The sequence below is a fragment of the Schistocerca serialis genome, chromosome 8 (genome assembly GCF_023864345.2).
Source record: "Schistocerca serialis cubense isolate TAMUIC-IGC-003099 chromosome 8, iqSchSeri2.2, whole genome shotgun sequence".
Lineage (NCBI taxonomy): Eukaryota > Metazoa > Arthropoda > Insecta > Orthoptera > Acrididae > Schistocerca > Schistocerca serialis.
This window is the reverse complement of record NC_064645.1, coordinates 394,874,166-394,892,470: the sequence shown is the minus strand read 5'-3', so window position 1 is coordinate 394,892,470 and position 18,305 is coordinate 394,874,166. Positions and strand designations below refer to the sequence as shown.

At 40.6% G+C, this 18,305-nt stretch overlaps 1 protein-coding gene across 1 annotated transcript in view; it reads right to left on the bottom strand.

The window, feature by feature from the left end:
* LOC126417031 (uncharacterized) overlaps positions 1–18,305 on the bottom strand; it is a 207,810-nt gene that overhangs the window by 59,255 nt on the left and 130,250 nt on the right. The window contains exon 5 of the mRNA XM_050084922.1: positions 4,140–4,273. Coding sequence (XP_049940879.1) covers positions 4,140–4,273 — 134 coding nt within the window. The remainder of the gene's footprint in view (positions 1–4,139; positions 4,274–18,305) is intronic.

Below are 18,305 nucleotides of genomic sequence, written 5' to 3'. Positions count from 1 at the left end.
AGTCCTGTTCCATATGGCACCAAACTTAACCAACTGCCACAATAACTGACTGTAACCTACCCATTTCCCTTTTCAAATTTTCTAATCGACTTGCCCGAGTAAAGGATCTAACATTCCACCCTCTGATCTATAGATGGCACTTTTGTTTCTCCTGATGACGACATTGCCCTGAGTAGTCCCCATCCGGAGATCCAAATATGGGACTATTTTACCTCTGAAATATTTTACCCAAGCGGATGCCAACATCATCTAATTATATGGTAAAGGTGTATGCCATTGGGAAAAATTGCAGCTGCAGTTTCCGCTTGCTTTCAGCTGTTTGCAGTACCAGCACAGCAAGGCCGTTTTGGTTAATGTTACAAGGCGAGATCGGTCAATCATCCAGACTGGTACCCCTGCAACTACTGAGAAAGCTACAGCTCCTTTTCGGGGAACGTATGTTTTCTGGCCTCTTATCAATTGCCCTCTGTCATGGTTGCACTTACAGTACAGCCAACCAAATGAAGGTCTAAGTTATGTGAAAGAGGACTTGGGGTCTTTATGTAAGGACTTTACAGAAGAGGACCATGTAGTGATAGTGGTTGGGCCGGAAAAAACAGTTTGGACAGGGATGGGACATATGAAGTAGGTGGAGACCTGGAAAAATAGCTTCCGTGACTCGTGGCAGCAACGTACACTTCGTTGAGCTGTTCCAGCGTCATGATCTACCACACCTTGGAGTTGTGAGGCGAATCAATGTAGGGTTAGGGATGGTTCTGAGGGCAGCGAACTTTGCACATGTTTCCCTGGTGCCTGTCAGGACTATCAACAGAAGGGCTTTCACTAGGCATGTCCTACACCTAAATAGGACTGGGAAGGGAAGATTGGTACAGCTGATTCATGAAAGTATACCTGTTGTCATTGTTAGGAAAAGTAAGTCTTTTTTAGGATAAATCCAGATAACAGGGTCTCCTGCATAAAGTTTAAAAAATACTGAAACAATCACTCACAAGGCCGATTTTAGCACTCCAAATATCACACATACCAGGTGTCACAAAGAATAGCAAACCATTCGAAAGAGTAACATGGGGCATTTCACAGACTTAAATATCCACCATCAAAACATGCAATCAATAAAAAAATACAAGTATTAGAAGTTGAGCTCCAGTCTTTGAACGGCATAGTAGTTTGTATTACTGAGCACTGATGTATAGGCACAGAAATCCTTCATGTAGTATTATCATTCTATGAAAGGGCAAACTTTTACTGCAGAAATGCTCCAAGGGGTGGAGGATTATGCACTTCTGTCCGAAAAGGAAGGTGCTGTTTGCTGCAAAGAAATTCATTTAATGGCAAAATAATATATAATGCATAGAATGAAAGCAAAGAAGTCCCGTATGTTATAAAAAGAAATCGGCGAGAGGCAAACAAAAGCAGAATAACATACAGCTAAGGGAGTGGATGAGGTAAAAAATGATCCACAACACCTACCAAACAATGTAAAGGAGCATTTTTCAAGTATTGCAGAATGTTACAGCAATAATTCCCCAAAACAGATATTACACGTATAAGTAATACAATGATGTTGCTTCCAACCATAGAGAATGACATCAATAAAACTGTTCAAAAATTAAAAAATAACATGTCAGTAGGCATAGTTTAAGTACCAATGAGTGTACTGAAACAATCCATGGAGATTCTACAAGGCCCTTTAAGAAATATAATAAATGAATCCTTCACATCAGAGACATTTGCAGAGCAGTTAAATCAGGCAAGAGTTATACCTTTGCTTAGGAAAGGTAGTGCAGAAGACATATTAAACTACTTGCCCATTTCCCTGCTGTCACCATTCTCAAAAATAATAGAAGCAATTATGAAAAACAGATTGATGAATTACCTGAATAAATACAATTTTAAGTTAATGACAGTTCGGTTTCTGAAGTGGCAGAAATACTGAGTCAGCCATAGTAGAATCCTTAAAAGTTGTACTTGATGCTCTTGACAAAAATGATGGTGTCACAGGCATATTTTTCATATTCCTAAGGCCTTTGATACAGTCGACCACAAAATTCTATGAAATTAAGAGCATTAGGAATAACAGGGGTAGCTAATGACTGGTTTCGATCATACCTAGCAGATAAGGTACAAAGAGCAGAGATAACACACACTTCAAATATATCGAAGCGCTTAGTAAAACACATATCAGAATCAAAATACATTAATATAGGGTTTCTACAACGTAGCATTTTAGGACCAATACTATTCCTGATGAACATCAATGACTTTCCCAGTAGTGTTAATCATGGTGAAAAAATTCTCTTCGCTGATGACAGCAATACTATAGTCACTGGGAAAGCAAGAGAACTCCTTGCAGAGAAAGCAAATGAAGCTCTCAAGGAAGTTTACAGTTGGTCAATAAGAAGAGGGAAAATGACAATGTTAAATTAAATGTAGATGGCACATCTGCAGACTGTATAACAAATGCTAAATTTCTAGGAATGAATATTGATTCTTAGTTGAAGTGGTGTGAACTCACAAAGGTACTTATAAACAGAATGTCATCAGCATGTTATGCCTTTAGAATTCTACCATCAGTGTGTAACACGCAGTGTCTGTTAATTACATACCATTAATACGTACACTTAGTTCTTCGCTACATCATTCTTTATTGGGGATCAAATGCACAAAATATGAACACAATTTTTAAACTCCAAAAAGGAGCCATAAAAATAATAACGAAAATTAGTAGTCGTACTCATTGTAGAGATCTGCTCAAAATACTGGAGATTTTGATTGCTCGGTGTACATACACTTACCAGTCAGTTGTACACATTAAAAATAACTATGGTAATTAGTGCACAGACAGCTCTGTCCCGTCCCTGACCATGAAACAAGAACTAGACTCAACTTACATTTACCAAGAAATAATTAACATTAAACTCAGAACAGGAGTTCCTACCAAGGCATTAAACAGTACAATAATTTAACAAAAGAGGTTAAGGAAATTGCAAAAATACACTTGTTTAAAAAGGCAGCTATAAAGTACTTGTTATCCAATACATTTAATACACCGATGTATTACTTAGTTAAAACAGAGTAGTGGTTTCGTAAAAAAAAATGTTATTCAAATAAACAACAATAATTATTATAAAACATCCAACATTCCACATAAAACCTTCACACTATGTTTTCTCTTCTTTTTTTAGTTTTCTAGAAAAACTTACCCCCAAGCTACTCATAGCACAATACTAACACCTCTTCCTGTTTCTGAGCTCAACATCTCACTCATCGTAGAGGGATACTGATTCGATACTGATTCAGTTTTTCAGGATAGCAAAAAGGTAGTTGCAGTACAGAAATCACCAGAGATCACCAGTATGTGTGGGTGTGAGTTTTTATGCTCGCTATGAGTGAAGTGTTATGATACAATGTGTGTATAGTTTGTGCAGTGACTGATAGTGAGATATGAGAGAAAAGTGTGGCATTGCATTATTTAATCAGTTATTTGTAAAGGGTTCGGTTGGGTTGGGTTGTTTGGGGGAAGAGACCAAACAGCGAGGTCATCGGTCTCATCGGATTAGAGAAGGACGAGGACGGAAGTCGGCCATGCCGTTTCGAAGGAACCATCCTGGCATTTGCCTGGAGCCATTTAGGGAAATCACGGAAAACCTAAATCAGGACGGCCGGACGCGGGATTGAACCGTCGTCCTCCAGATTGGTTATTTGTAAAAAAGTGTATTGTAAACCAGGAGTAAATCTAATGACTACCTCTAACTAGAAGTCCGTAAATGTATATAGCAGTAGCTTATTTTAAATGGGTCTGAACTTGTAAATACTTTGACATGTTCTATATCCTTCTAAAAAGATATCTACAGATGAATAAAGCTACTGCTACTGCTACTACTACTACTGCTACTACTACTGCTACTACTACTACTACTACTATCTGTATCGCTAGAGATGGAAGCCTCTCCACCAACGGCAAGGTCAATTTTTTATGGTTCATGGTTAGATAACACAAATTCATAATATTGTAAAGTAAAGACAAAAGAGTTTCTTACCACAATTAGCAGTCACATATTTACTGAGAAGCCCCATCGAGAAACTGTGACAATCAGTATGTAGCACCTGGGGATGAGACAGACAGAAGGAGGACTCACCTGCTCCCCGTTGATGAACCAGGCGAGCTGCGCGGCTGGCTTGGACCTGCCCGAGGTGCAGTTGACCCTGACGGTGTCGCCCACCTGGTAGCGGGGTCGGCCGCCCGTGATCCGAGGACCTTCGTCCGGCAGGGCTGTAAAAGAGCAAGTGTCCACATTACACCACACATGCAAATACCTGGACCACGTTTCCTCTTGTGAAAGTAGGCACACCAGACACTGATATTAGTCATCCTCAGATGTCATGCCAACATAGTCTAATGCAACCTCCAGGCTTTATAACAGCTTTAGTAAGGCCTAGGAACCCACACTCTCAATGCAACACTCCAAAATGTAAGTAAACGATCTGAATTAAACTTGACAGGTGTGTAGGGGGGTCAAAATAACGTAATATGTATTGTTTCGTTTTTGGCTAGTTTCACTTTTAAGGGATAAAACACGTTCCAATATGTTTGAAACCATGATTTAAAAAAATGTGTTTGATATAAAACTTGAAAAGTAGCTAATGTTCCTGGAAGCTGTATATCAACTTTTATAATAATTTGAAATTTTGGAAAATACTCCACCACCATTAAACAATTTTGAAAAATGAAGCTGCGCGGCATGGCCACGTGGTTAGAGGCGCCCTCTCACTAAGCACGGCCACTCCCGCCAGAGGTTCGAGTCTTCTCTCGGGCATGAGTGTGTGTCTTGTCCTTAGCATAAGTTAAAGTAAGTTGAAGTAGTGTGTAAATCTAGGGACCGACGACCTCAGCAGTTTGGTCACTTGCGAATTCACACAAACACATTTTTTTTTTGAAAAATGAAAACTTTTGTTACAACATAAATTAAAATAGCTTTCATACCACATACATCCAGCTGCAATAAAGCTTGTTTCTGAAATACCATTATAGGAAAGTAAGCTGTACACAATGTGCTGTCAAAGTATTTTCAAGATATTTAATTAAAATAACTCATCAATCCTTTTTATTCTAATTATTTGTTTCAGTTAGTCTTTTTATGTTTTATACTGTTCTTGTACATTTACAAGTCATGATTTTCTGTTTTGTTTCTTAGTTTCCCAATTCATATATGTACCTAAGTTTATTTAAAACAATGCATAACACATTATCCTGAGAAAAATTATGACAGCAGTGATTATCCATTAACAAATGTTTAAAATGTAATGTCCTTTTACACACTGCACATGAAAGGAACAATTTTTCTTCACGTAGTACACATGATGGACTACAATATGAAACAGGGATCAGCAGGATTCTCAAATTGTGGTGGATGATCTTCTAAACGGTCTGAATTATATCGAGTGTATTTCAGGACATTGGAAAACCTTGGTGAAGGATCTTGATTATGTGCCTACTATAACACAGTATAGTTACACATGGATGGATGTGGCATGAAAACTTGTTTGTTTTCATAAAGGTTTTCACTTTTCAAAACTAATTAATGAGGGTAGGTTATTTTGCAAAATTTCAATGTATTGTATCATACATATATTACATTATACAGGTTTCAGGAATGTTAATTAAATTTCAACATTTATTTTTTATATTCATTATTTGTAAGATATGCCCTCTAAATCTATTATACTAAATTATCTTTGGGTTGTGTTTGGCCCCCTGACAGTGAAACCGGGCAGAAACGAAATAAATATGTACTTAGTTAGTTTTATCCTTCTACATACCTGCCAAATTTCATAAAGATCGTTTACTTACCCGTGGGAATGTTCCCTTGTTAGTCTGATTAAGAAGAGGATGGGTATATCCCACAATTAAGCGATGCCCTTGCAGGCAGCAGTGGACACACGTACGTGATCGTGAACCGTGGTCACATCAACGAGCCGGGAGTCGGCCAGAAGGGGAGAGTGGGAGGGGAAAGGAGATGCTGGGCGCCGACCACGCACGATGTGGCATGTAGGGAGGGATGGGGGGGGGGGGGGAAACGATGAAAGTGCTGCAGCAGCCTAGACGCTCTCGCTTCATCGGGGTACTTGATTATGGCCACGTGATAGTTGGCCGGAAAATTATGCCCGTTGGACACTAACATACAGCGATTCAGCAGTGAATTACTTCTTCAAATCACTTAGGATTAGATCCCACAGAGCAATAACATGATGCAGATGGACCGACTGCCATGTTTCGCCTTCTGTTCTAAACAGTACCAGACATTTTAAAGGGATTAAGATAGGGGGATTTCACCGTTCCAGTCAAGGTGTGGTAGGGTGCCTGAAAATTTGTCAAATAATAAATGTATGATTTCTGCTTTGTGAAGAACGCTGTTGTAGTCTTTTCCATACAAAGCATATTCACCACCAAGCTGTTCAATGAAGGTCACCATCCTCGATAAAGTTCATGGCAGCCTGAATGAGTGGCCAGAATTCATGGTACAGAAACCACCCCAGGACGCCATAGAATCACCTCTGGCCTGAATTAACCTGATACATACTGTGTGTTAAACGCTCAGTTAGGCTATACGTTCGCTCATCGTATTCTACCACCTGATGAGAGCAAAAATACTGACTTTTCAGACCACACTAATTGCGTCCAGTCACCAACTGTCAAGTTTCTGTATTGTTTGAACGATATTAGACGTGCATCTTTAACGGTCACAGTCAGCAATGGACGTCAGATGACCGGGATTTCATTTTTTTTTAGTTTTTTTCTTTTTTTCCACGGGATAAGTAACACACACAACTGATGAAAACCTTAGAACACACTATAAAATGAAACTAATATAGCGATTTACTTCTGTCCTTTACGCCTCCAATCTGCGTTTGCAGTGCCTTCTCCACCACTTACAGATAAATACACACACGTATTATAGACAAAACGTGATTTTTCGCTTGTGAGGTTATATTGTTCATAGTTTCTTTATAATTATTCAAAGTAGTTTAAGTGCGTTAAGAAAGTTTAACCATGAGTCTGTTTATTTCGGGACCACTAGCCAACATCTTCATGAATCATGCATAAAACTTAATGTTTGAAGCTACACTATTAGCTGCTACAGGTACGGGGTTGAGGTAATAAGAATGGTAGAAGCACTTCACAGCACAATGCTATAATTTCACAGTGACGTAAAAAGTCTACACAAGAACATGAAGTTAACAATCGGAGTAGAACAAGAAAACCCATTACGTTTTCTAGACGTAACCATAAGAATAGTTCTTCACAACCACACTTTTGATGTATACAGAGAACCCGCAATAGGCACAATAATAAATGCAACCTCAAACCACCCACAGAATGAGCTGCAGTCCAATCCGTGCTAAACACTTCTGATGACCAAAAGGAGCTAACCACTATAAAACAGATAACATTAAAAATGGATACAAAGAAACGATAACATAAACTATATTAATCAAGATACAATCACTAGAAAATGGCACACAAAAACCAATCACAATAACTTGAAGTAGAAAATAGGCAATATAGTTAAGACACGAAGTATAAACACTGCGTACGAAACAAATAACTCAAGACAAAAACACATCCCTGAAACAACACCAGTATCAGGTAGACATCTGATATCTACCACCTCATTTGCAGAGACTTAGAAAAAATCTACAGTGGAATGAGTGGCAGGACATTTGACACAAGGTATAATGTGCATATCAAAGCTTGGAATTACAGTACAAAGCACACAACACTCACGGAATGTCGTAAATAGGAATACCGTAGGAAGAGCACAACAGAAAAAAATCATAAAAATCAGTAAAGACAGACATCTTCATTTTCAAGGGAGCTTCAGTATCTACAAACATTGATGCACAGCAAAGAGCTCATTACCAGATAATTAATGGAAACCAGTCGACATATAGAACAATAGAAAATCACGTAATAACAAAGAAACCAATTTCTTTTCCCATCCCTCACTCTCTCTCACCACATTTCCCGCGCCCCCTTTCATTTTACCTCGTAGTCCTCATCACTTTCCTGCAGACCACTGTCGAATCCACTACTTTGCGTTCAATGTTCAACAATCTACCCACCTCTCCTCCTCGCCAATTAGGTGTTCAGATCCTACTACTCTTTCATTTCTTTTACATAATAAATAAGTAAATAGTAACCAAAAACAAACCTCACAACACGCATGTGACGAATTGCGGAGATAGAGAATCTTTTTAGGACAAACGGAACACTGTACAAAACACATGAAACGCATTTATCCAGAAAGCTACAAAAAACATTAGCAGTGCAGCATTGTGATGCGTTTGACATCAAGAATCTCACAGTTCTACAAAGCAGTGTGGGATCAGGCCTGAATCAACAGCGTCAAACGAAGGAATACCTCAAAAACGTGCAAGCAAACGTAGTTTCCTGACGTGAATGAAATCCAGGCATAAGATAACGTAACTCTGTCTTTTGGTCTAAAACGCAAGTATCTTTCATTAGACACGACTAACGCAGTTTCATCTCAGTAAAACGAAAAGCATTTTCTTGTAGTTGTAAATATAGGCTTAAAATGCCTTCACTGAAAGTGATGTTTTTCTCACAACGACAACACAAATAAAACGTAGCAGGAGGGCATCCACGATGTTTCGCTGCGGCTCAGAGAACGGGCGTTAGCAAACGTGGACATGAAACGAGAAATAAAAAATTCTGAAATGTGGACGCAAGTGGTGGTGATACTGAACCATATTGGACTGATCTACACTGTGGTACGAATCAAAAGGAGACGCATAGCACGCCGGGACGGAGCGATTGTGCTGTCCTCAACATTTCATCTATCGTCATCACCATCATCATCATCGACGTGCACGTTGCCTAGTCAAACAGAAAAAAATTTTATTAGGCGGCCGAACTATCCGAGACGAAGCCTTGCTGCCAATAAAACCACACGATCATTTCGTTTCCTTTTTACCATCAAGTTTCATGGTCACAGCTTCTTTTATAGAGGTCGCTATTAATTCGTTAATGATTGTCGCTTTCACATCACATACATGATTAAAATATTAGTACACACTCTACAAAGTTTTTTTATTAATTGCTGAGAGTGCTCATCATCCATCTAGAAGGGTACTGACTGCTGCGATGACGGCGAGTGCTTCAATCAACAGGACTGTAATAGAATAGTTGAGTCTTCATTGACGGCAAATGACCATCATTGATGACCCTTCCACGACTATGATTAAGAGGGGGGAATCCAAAAACTGGAAGCAAGATGAGGTCTTCTTGCTTTTTATATGCTTGTCAATGTTAGGTGTTAGATTCCTACTTCACGTTTTGCTACTGACATACCAAACGTATTACTCTTTCGAGAAAGCAATGTACCCAATGCAGACGCATTTCCTCAGCAGCAGGAATGTTCTCACACACATAAATCTGCGTGAATGCACAGGTCCTCATTCCGAGAGCTACTCAAATGCTTCAAATATCGTGCCGGAAATTACGATCCTGCCGGTGCGCAGCCCGTAGATTCACGGACAATGGCATTGGTATTCTGAAAGCACGGTTCCATTCATCTAGCGTCTTGTGCAGGACGGAGGTGCTAATGGCAAATTGATATTGTCTTCATTTATATGTGTTCATTATTACCTTAGTTCCTGAATGGGTAATGAGTATTTTATTTGTATCTGGAATCCATGGCCTCAATTACATCAGTTTCTTGCCTGTCATATGTGTTTCATTATTCAGGAAGCATCAGTAGCGTTTCTAAACGAGGTTTTGAATCCTTTATAGATATGTGGCTACATAATTCAAGCTTTTCGCTGTATAAAGCATACTTATTATTATGTTAGATTCGTACTGTTATTGATTGCTGTGTCACACAGCTTCATTTTCAAACACCTGTTAGAGGTACAAGTTGTGATCAACATCGGTGATATACGTATATTGTCTCGGCCTTTCCGGAATCCTGCACTAAACGTGCTGCGGTTTCTAATCAAGAATAGTGATCTCTCTGTTATAATCGAGAGAAGTACGATCCTTGGAATTCTTTAGCTCAAGCAAATGCCTCATCGGACAAAAGAGGAAACTGGTCGAAATAACCTAGTTCGAACCAGCTCACTTTCATTAGTTTAGCAGACTTTCTGTTTCTTGAGTATGAACCTATTAATATTTTTATTAGAATCCAGAAAACCCGAGAAAGTATTTTTATTAATGTTTCTTACACAATACAAGTGTAGCAAGTCTTAGTCGTGCAGTCATTTGAACCTGAAGTCGGTACCATTAACACACGAACAGAAAACAGACTTTAGCTTTGAGAAAAGTTATTTATACAGAGAAATAGCTAAGAGCTAACAAACTGCTGAGTACACCTTCCACAGTGGGTCACACAGGGTTCTTCTATACTGAATAGTTTTATTTCAATACATACAATAGAAATAGTCGATGAAGGCTTGAAAATTTTGATACAGTATTTCGTCTTATATAGAAACTGCCTGCCGTCAGTCACAGTTTTCTCTTGTTCCCAGAACAATGTCTTTCGGGAAATAATTGCCATTCACAGGTGTGTTTTCTGTCTATTACGTCAATTATTCGTAATGTTTGCGATGTGTATGTATAAACACACATAATTTTGTTATTAATGACGGACCTTTCCATAACGTTAATGGCGAAAACTGAATAACAGTTATAGTTACTTTTTTTTTTGCAATTCTCTTACACACTTACTCAACATATTAAACATTACCTGCACAACACACACAGTGCATAGCATATGTTAAAACGAGAAACACAAAAGATTCCTTACAAGCATGCTTATTATTATGTTAGATTCGTACTGTTACTGAGTACTGCATCATATAGCCTAAAAAGTCAAAAAGGATATTTCTCCAAGGTATCAAGCTACAGACGGTTAACACAGTATGGAAACTACACTTTAGCGCTCAGTGTCTTTTTGGTGCGTACGCATAAACATTATTTGCTTATGTATTATTTAGAAGTGCGCTTCCTTCAATGCAGCATTACTTTAATAGCTTATTTAACGATCCAATCGAAGTACCTGAAGGAATTCACTGAGTAATTCCCAGTTCTTCATTTACTACAAAAGAACTACGGGAAAATGTTAACACAAGTGTAAAAATGTGAAGACAAATTATTGAATGAAATACTGGAAAGTTACTCATTGTCAATCATTTTCTATAAAAATTTCGATACTTCCCTTAAATAAGCAATAAAAATAGCGGTTCGCAGAAATTAGTGCCTCATAACTAATATGTGAGAAAATAATGATTCAGAATACTGCTGTCCATAACGATACTATGTGGGTGACCGATACCAAATATCTCCGTGCCTGTAGCCTATAGCCTACGCCTATACCCTATAGCATGTTTCCCGTTTTAACATGTACTATGCACTTTGTGGTCTATAAGCCATGGAAACAAGCGTGTGGTTTTGCATAAGAGGACTACAAGAATATCGTAAGTAAAACTTTCATTAAATATTTCTTATTAATCTCATAGAGTGATCTGTCATTAACTACAAAATAGGGCTTGTTTGTACATCATAATAAAAAAATAATTTTATGAAGAAGAAAATAGTAAAATTTTTAACACTGCTTAGTTCCACTAATGACTTTGTGAAGATTCTAATAACATAGGCCCCAAAATGTTTCCAAGCTGAGAACAGGAGCATCGTATAAAAAAGGTGGTGAAATAAAATTATTTATGTTTTGTCCAGAAATATCTAGTATGTAAAGGGGGTTTCATTACTGCATTCAGCAGCGATATATACGCGGTCCGTCACATTCATGTTACCACCTCCTATGTTCCAAGTCAACGAGCAACAACCGCTCACGTACGGCAGGCGGCAGCACTAGCAGTGGAGGGTACAGAAAGTGTGTCGGGTGGCTTGGAAACCAACGTCGTTGTCGTAATGCGGAAACGGAGGCATTTATCTGACGTCCAAAAGGACATGAACATTGGCTTTTGGGCCAAGCGAGGAAGCATGTCCACAACGGCTAAGTCTCTAAACTCTTCGCATTTCGCTGTAGTTAAAATATATTTAGCCGGCCGGAGTGGCCGTGCGGTTCTAGGCGCTATAGTCTGGAACCGAGCGACCGCTACGGTTGCAGGTTCGCATCCTGCCTCGGGGAGGGATGTGTGTGATGTCCTTAGGTTAGTTGGGTTTAATTACTTCTAAGTTCTAGGCGACTGATGACCTCAGAAGTTAAGTCGCATAGTGCTCAGTGCCATTTCTTTGAAAGTATACCTGGCCTGGCAAAATGATGCTATCGAAAACAGGCACCGATGTAGCTGTGGTGCGCCACGGGCCACAGATGAGAGGGGTGACCGACCGATACTGAGATGTGCACGGGCGAATAGACATGCAACTGTTGAGCCACTGGCTGTCCAGATGAACCAAGGGGCTACCAGCAAGTACTCTTACAAAGACAATCCAGCGAACATTGCTGCGTGTGGGCCTCTGCAGCTGGCCCCTGGTTCTTGCACCCATGCTGACTGTTGTTCCTCGGTAGTGAAGGCTGGAATTGGCACGCCAGTACAGCAGTTGGGCTTCCAGTGAGTGGCGACTGGTGGCCTTCTCAGAGGAATCACATTTATGCTCCGTCATACAAATGGCCGTTGGCTTGTACGGCGTGAAACGTCTGAAAGCAAAAACCCTGCAGCAATCATCGGAAGGGTCCAGGCCGGAGTGCATTTTGAGTGATCTCGTCATTCTGGAAGTCACAATGGGTCAACACAAGTATGTGTCTATCCTTGGGGACCATGTCTGCCTCTAGATGTATTTTGTTTTTCCCCCGCGCGATGGCATCTACCAACAGGAAAACGCAAAGTGCTAGGCAATCCGTAGTGTACGTGCGTGGTTCTAAGAGCAACAGGATGAGCTCACCCCACTCCCATGGCCAACAAACACCCCAGATTTAAACCCAATCGAAAATCAGTGGGGCCATCTCGACTGGGGTGTTCGTACTATGGATGCACAACCAAAGAAGGTGGTTATTCAGCCTTTCGGCAGGAGGTCATATTAATGTGATTGAACTGTGTATACACAAGGACCGAGACTGAACAGTAAGAATGGACACAAACAAGGAGACCACAAGGCCATCGAGTTTATGTAATTTTTTATATTTATGGTACGTGAGGTGCAGAGCTCAAATATCAGTCAGCCAAAACATGTCGATGCAACTCAGAAACTGTCGAGGAGATGTACTTTGAAGTTCTGCGAGCGCTTAATACCTCACATTTAGCTCCATTTTTCGACTGGCACGGTGACTGTGTGGTAGAATACTCATCTGCAATGTAGAAGGGCACGGGTTCGCTTCCTAGCGGCTGCAAATTTTTAGAGTGAGTGCTTGGAGAACATTTAATTGAAACGAAAATACATAAAGATGAAAAAAATCGGTAGCTCTCAAGGCTGGTAATCGATAACTGGTTCATTTAAATGCAAAGGTACCTCAGATGTACGCTAATTAACAAATATCTGACTGTAGTTCTTATGAAAAATGGACTCTTTATTTCTAGTCACATGTCGAGCCCAAAAATCCAATTTTAATTGTAAATATAAATTCTTAATTACCTATCATCTATAAGAGAATGTTAATAAAGAACGCTTATGTTTAAAAAAATTATTTCACATCCACGGAAATGCTTGTAGAACACAAACCTTTGTTTAAAATTTTTTTCATCAGCCAAGAATCTACACCAGCCCCCCCCCCCCCCCTTCCACCCAACACCCTCCCTGACAGGTGAGCATTCTACCTCAGAGCCACAGTAGAACTTGCTGAAGAATATTTAATAAGGGTTCAGGACTTCATGTACGATGAATATAAAATATTACAAAATTCCGTTTGCCGTGTTGTTTTAACTGTAAGAGAAGTGCTCAAGATGAAAGCACATCAGTAATAAGATGTACTAATGGTGTTGCTATCAGCAGTAAAAGTGAGTAAGGATTATTGTACACGTTGAAAGGAATGGACACAGAATATGAACCAAGAATGTAGGAAACAAAGATGAAAACAATCAACCGCAAAAGTGAGATTTTCAACAAATATATCATAAAATTAAGTGCCACGTAATAGGAGAAGTGAGCAAGAACTTGCTACCTTCACAGGAAAACAATGCGTGAGAGGTGCAGCAAAGAATTGCACAGGCAAAGCGGACATATCTCGATAGAAGAAATCTACTTGTGCCAAAGGTAGACTTTACTAGAGGGCAAAACACCTGGAAAACAGCCAACTTGGGAAAATCTCAAAAGAATTGACTCTCAGTGTCTGAGGTGTAATGTTACACAACGGTTCTGAAAATCAATTGGACTGATAAGGTACAAAATCAGGCTGTTACCCACAGACATAACACAGAAAAGTATATGTGAAAAACACTGACCAAACAAAGGCACAGTGTTACGGTGTAAAGTCAAGAGCCGACATGCCAGTCGGGAAGGAGAGAACAGAGAGGGCTGTGGAGAAGACGTCAGTCAACTGCTCACTGACCGACCCCTCTCCAGGACGACAACGCGACAGCAGCGTCCTCTACGCAAAGAGAACATATGCGCCTCGCCTGCCTGGCCACGGCGCAGTTCAACAATAGCTTCAATACCACTTGTACTAAGTAGCATTCATTGTCTATTCTGAAGAAACTTACTTATTTTTCTTGTCACCTTTCGCTTGCGATATTTCAATGTAATTCTCAAAGTTCAGTATAGTCATGTACTTTTCGTAATAAAACTCATTAATAGGATTTGCTTGAATTGTTGTCTAGCGATCTAGTATTCAACAGACAGGATGCTAGAAATTTTGTTAAGACGTCATGGAAAATCCTCCATTAGCCATGCGCACAACATGAAGGCTACTTACCGATTTCTTAATATATTTGCTACCATTCCGCCCCTTCCTCTAGTCACTGTGTTCCACATATAATACACAAGGTTACTAAAATCATGGAAGAGTGATATTCACATATACAGATGGCGGTAGTATCACGTACGTAATTTAAAAAAGAGCAGTGTATTATCGGAGTTGTCATTTGTACTCAGGGGATTCACGTGAAAACGTTTCGACGTGATTATGGTGGGACGACGCGAATTAACACACTTTCAACCAGGAATGATAATTGAAGCTAGATGCATGGGACATTCCATTTCGGGATTCTTTAGGGAATTCAATATTGTGAGATTTACAGTGTCAACAGCGTGCCGAAAATATCAAATTTCAGGCATTACCTCTCACCACGGATAGCGCAGTGGCCGACGGATTTCACTTAACAACCGAGGGTAGCAACGTTTGCGTAGTGTTGTCGTTGATGACAGGCAAGCAACAATGAGTGATATAAAATCAGAAATCAATGTGGGATGTAAGACGAACATATCCTCTAGGACAGAGCGCCAAAATTGGCACTAATGGGCTATGGCAGCAGACGGCCGACATGATTGCCTTTACTAACCCCAGGGCTCATGACCACACTGGATGGTACGTAGACGACTGGTAAACCGTGACCTGGTGAGAGGAGTCACGATTTCAGTTGGTAATACACTGAAGAGCCAAAGAAACTGGTAAACGTGACCAGTATCGTGTAGAGCCCACGGGAGCAGGCAAAATTGCCGCAACACGATGTAGATTGGACTCGACGATCGTCTGAAGTAGTGCTGGAGGGTATTGCCACCATGAATCCTGCAGGGCTGTCCATAAATGAGTAAGAGTACGAGGGGTGGATACCTCTTCTGGATAGCATGTTGCAAGGCATCCCAGATATGCTGAATAAGATTCATGTCTGTGGAGTTTGGTGGCCAGCGGTAGTGTTTAAACTCAAAAGAGTGTTACTGGAGCCTCTCTGTAGCAATTGTGGACGTGTGGGGTGTCGCGTTGTGCTGCCCAAATTGCCCAAGTCCGTCGGAATGCAGAATGTACATGAATGGATGCAGGTGATAGACATGATGCTTACGTACGTGTCACCTGTCAAAGTCGTATCTAGACGTATCAGGTGTCACTTCAACTGCACACACCCCACACCATTACAGAGCCTCGACCAGCTTGAACAGCACCCCACTGACATGCGGGGACCATGGATTCATGAGGTTGTCCCCATACCCGTAAACGCCTATCCGCTCGATAAAATTTAAAACGCGACTCGTTCGACCCGGCAACATGTTTCCACCCATCAACAGTCCAATGTCGATGTTGACTGACCCAGGCAAGGCAAAAGCTCTGTGTCGTGCAGTCACGATTGGCCTTTGACTCCGAAAGCTCATATCGATGATGTTTCGTTGAATGGTTCGCACGTTGACACTTGTTGATGGTCCAGTACTGAAATTGCCGCAAATTGCGGAAGGGTTGCACTTGTGTCACGTTAAACGATTCTCTTCAGTCGGCTTTGGTCCTGGTCTTGCAGGATCTTTCTCCGGCCTCAGTGATGTCGGAGATTTGATGTTTTACCGGATTCCTGTTATTCACGGTACACTCGTGGAATGGTCGTACGGGGAAATTGCCACTTCAAAGCTACCTCGGAAATTCTGCGTCCCATCACTCGTGGGTCGACTACAACACCACGTCCATACTCACTTAAATCTTGATAACCTGACATTGTAGCAGTAGTAACCGATCTAACAACTGCGCCAGACACTTGTTAGCTTGTATATGCGAATCCGTCCGCAGAGCCTTATTCTGCTTGTTTACGTATCTCTGTATTTCAATGCGCATGCCTGTGCCAATTTCTTTGGCGCTCCAGTGTATAGCCTCTTGAACCTCTGTACTGCAGTCAAATAATGTTCTCATTGTACAATTTTACGACACCAGATCTTCACCTGTTACTAAAAATCACGATTCTGTGATTCGTCATGTCAACCAATTCCTACATTTACTCAAGCTGCATCACAAAAGATTTTTCTTTTCTTTTGCATCCCGTACCTATTGATTTGTTATCCATTCCATCCATCTAATGATTAGCATTCTTCGACGGCTCTGTATTTTAAAAGCTTCTATTGTCTTCTTGTCTGAACTGTTTTCGTGTAAGTGTCCCTTATGTACAAGGTTACGCTCCAGACAAAAATCTTCAGAAATCACTTCCTAACATTCAAATTCGGGGCTTCGTAAATTTGAGCGTACTACATAATGTATAAACACACGTGGGGAGGCCTCAGCGGCTGTGTAGTCCAGTCTCTTACAAAGACAAGGCTGTTAATCATGGCTTTATATAGAAGCGTAAATTACGAATCTAATCATAATAATCACACATTTATTACGTAATTAAATAAAAAGTCAGAAAACTTACTAGGGGTATTTTGTCATATTATCTGTTTTTCTCGACCTTCTCGACCCATCAATATGTTGCTTAGGTACTGGACCATCGGATGGTGGGATCGAATTAATTTGAATGTCAATCAATCAAGTAATTTTAGAATATCACAACCAGGTGTAAATTAGTTACTTATGGGATTGTTGTGTTCACATCTTGGCCTCAGCCACGCCAATGTATGATGAGATGTTTCTCATGTGGGAGTCACCCTGTAGGTTCCACCATAGTGTGCCCAGTCTGAACCTCACAGTGCCCCTCAGTAGGGCTGGCTGCAGGAACTACCTATTCTCAGAGGGCGTCCTCCACTTTACTTTCTCGAAGACCGAATAACTTCGCAGAATCACTCTATAACTCCTCTCTGGTTGTAAATATCAAATAGTGTTCGAACGTATGCAGGTTCACGGTGTTGTTACAGAACAGTTGGCCACCTTATTTAACATGAACCGGCTTCCACAACAGCGGAACCAGTTTGATGACAGCCGTATCAGTTGAGCTCCAGTCACGCCGCGAGAGAAGGCATGAACCTACTTCACCTCCAGATTGCACTGACAGGTGCTCCCTTATGCACGATGCTGATCAGGTAAGAATTTCGGCATTCTCAGCCCTTACCATCCACGTGTCGTATTCCTCCTGACCAGGGACGATCTGTTCTGTGTGACACTTCTTATACTTCATCACGTTTCACTATATAGGGCTCTCAAGGGACTCGACCTACAATTTCAATTGATTTTCTTGTGTCATTCTGGAGGACAATGGTTCAGAACCGCGTACGGCCATCTTGATTTAAGTTCTCCGTCATTTCCCTAAATCGATTGTGTCAATTTCCGGGGTGGTTCCTTTGAAAATGGCACGGCCGACTTCCTTCCCCATTCTTTTCTAACCCGATGGGACCATTGACCTCGCTGTTTAGTCCCTTCCACCACCCCAAATCAACCAACCAAACTTGTGTTATTTGTATTCTGCATAGGGGAATGACTTACAGA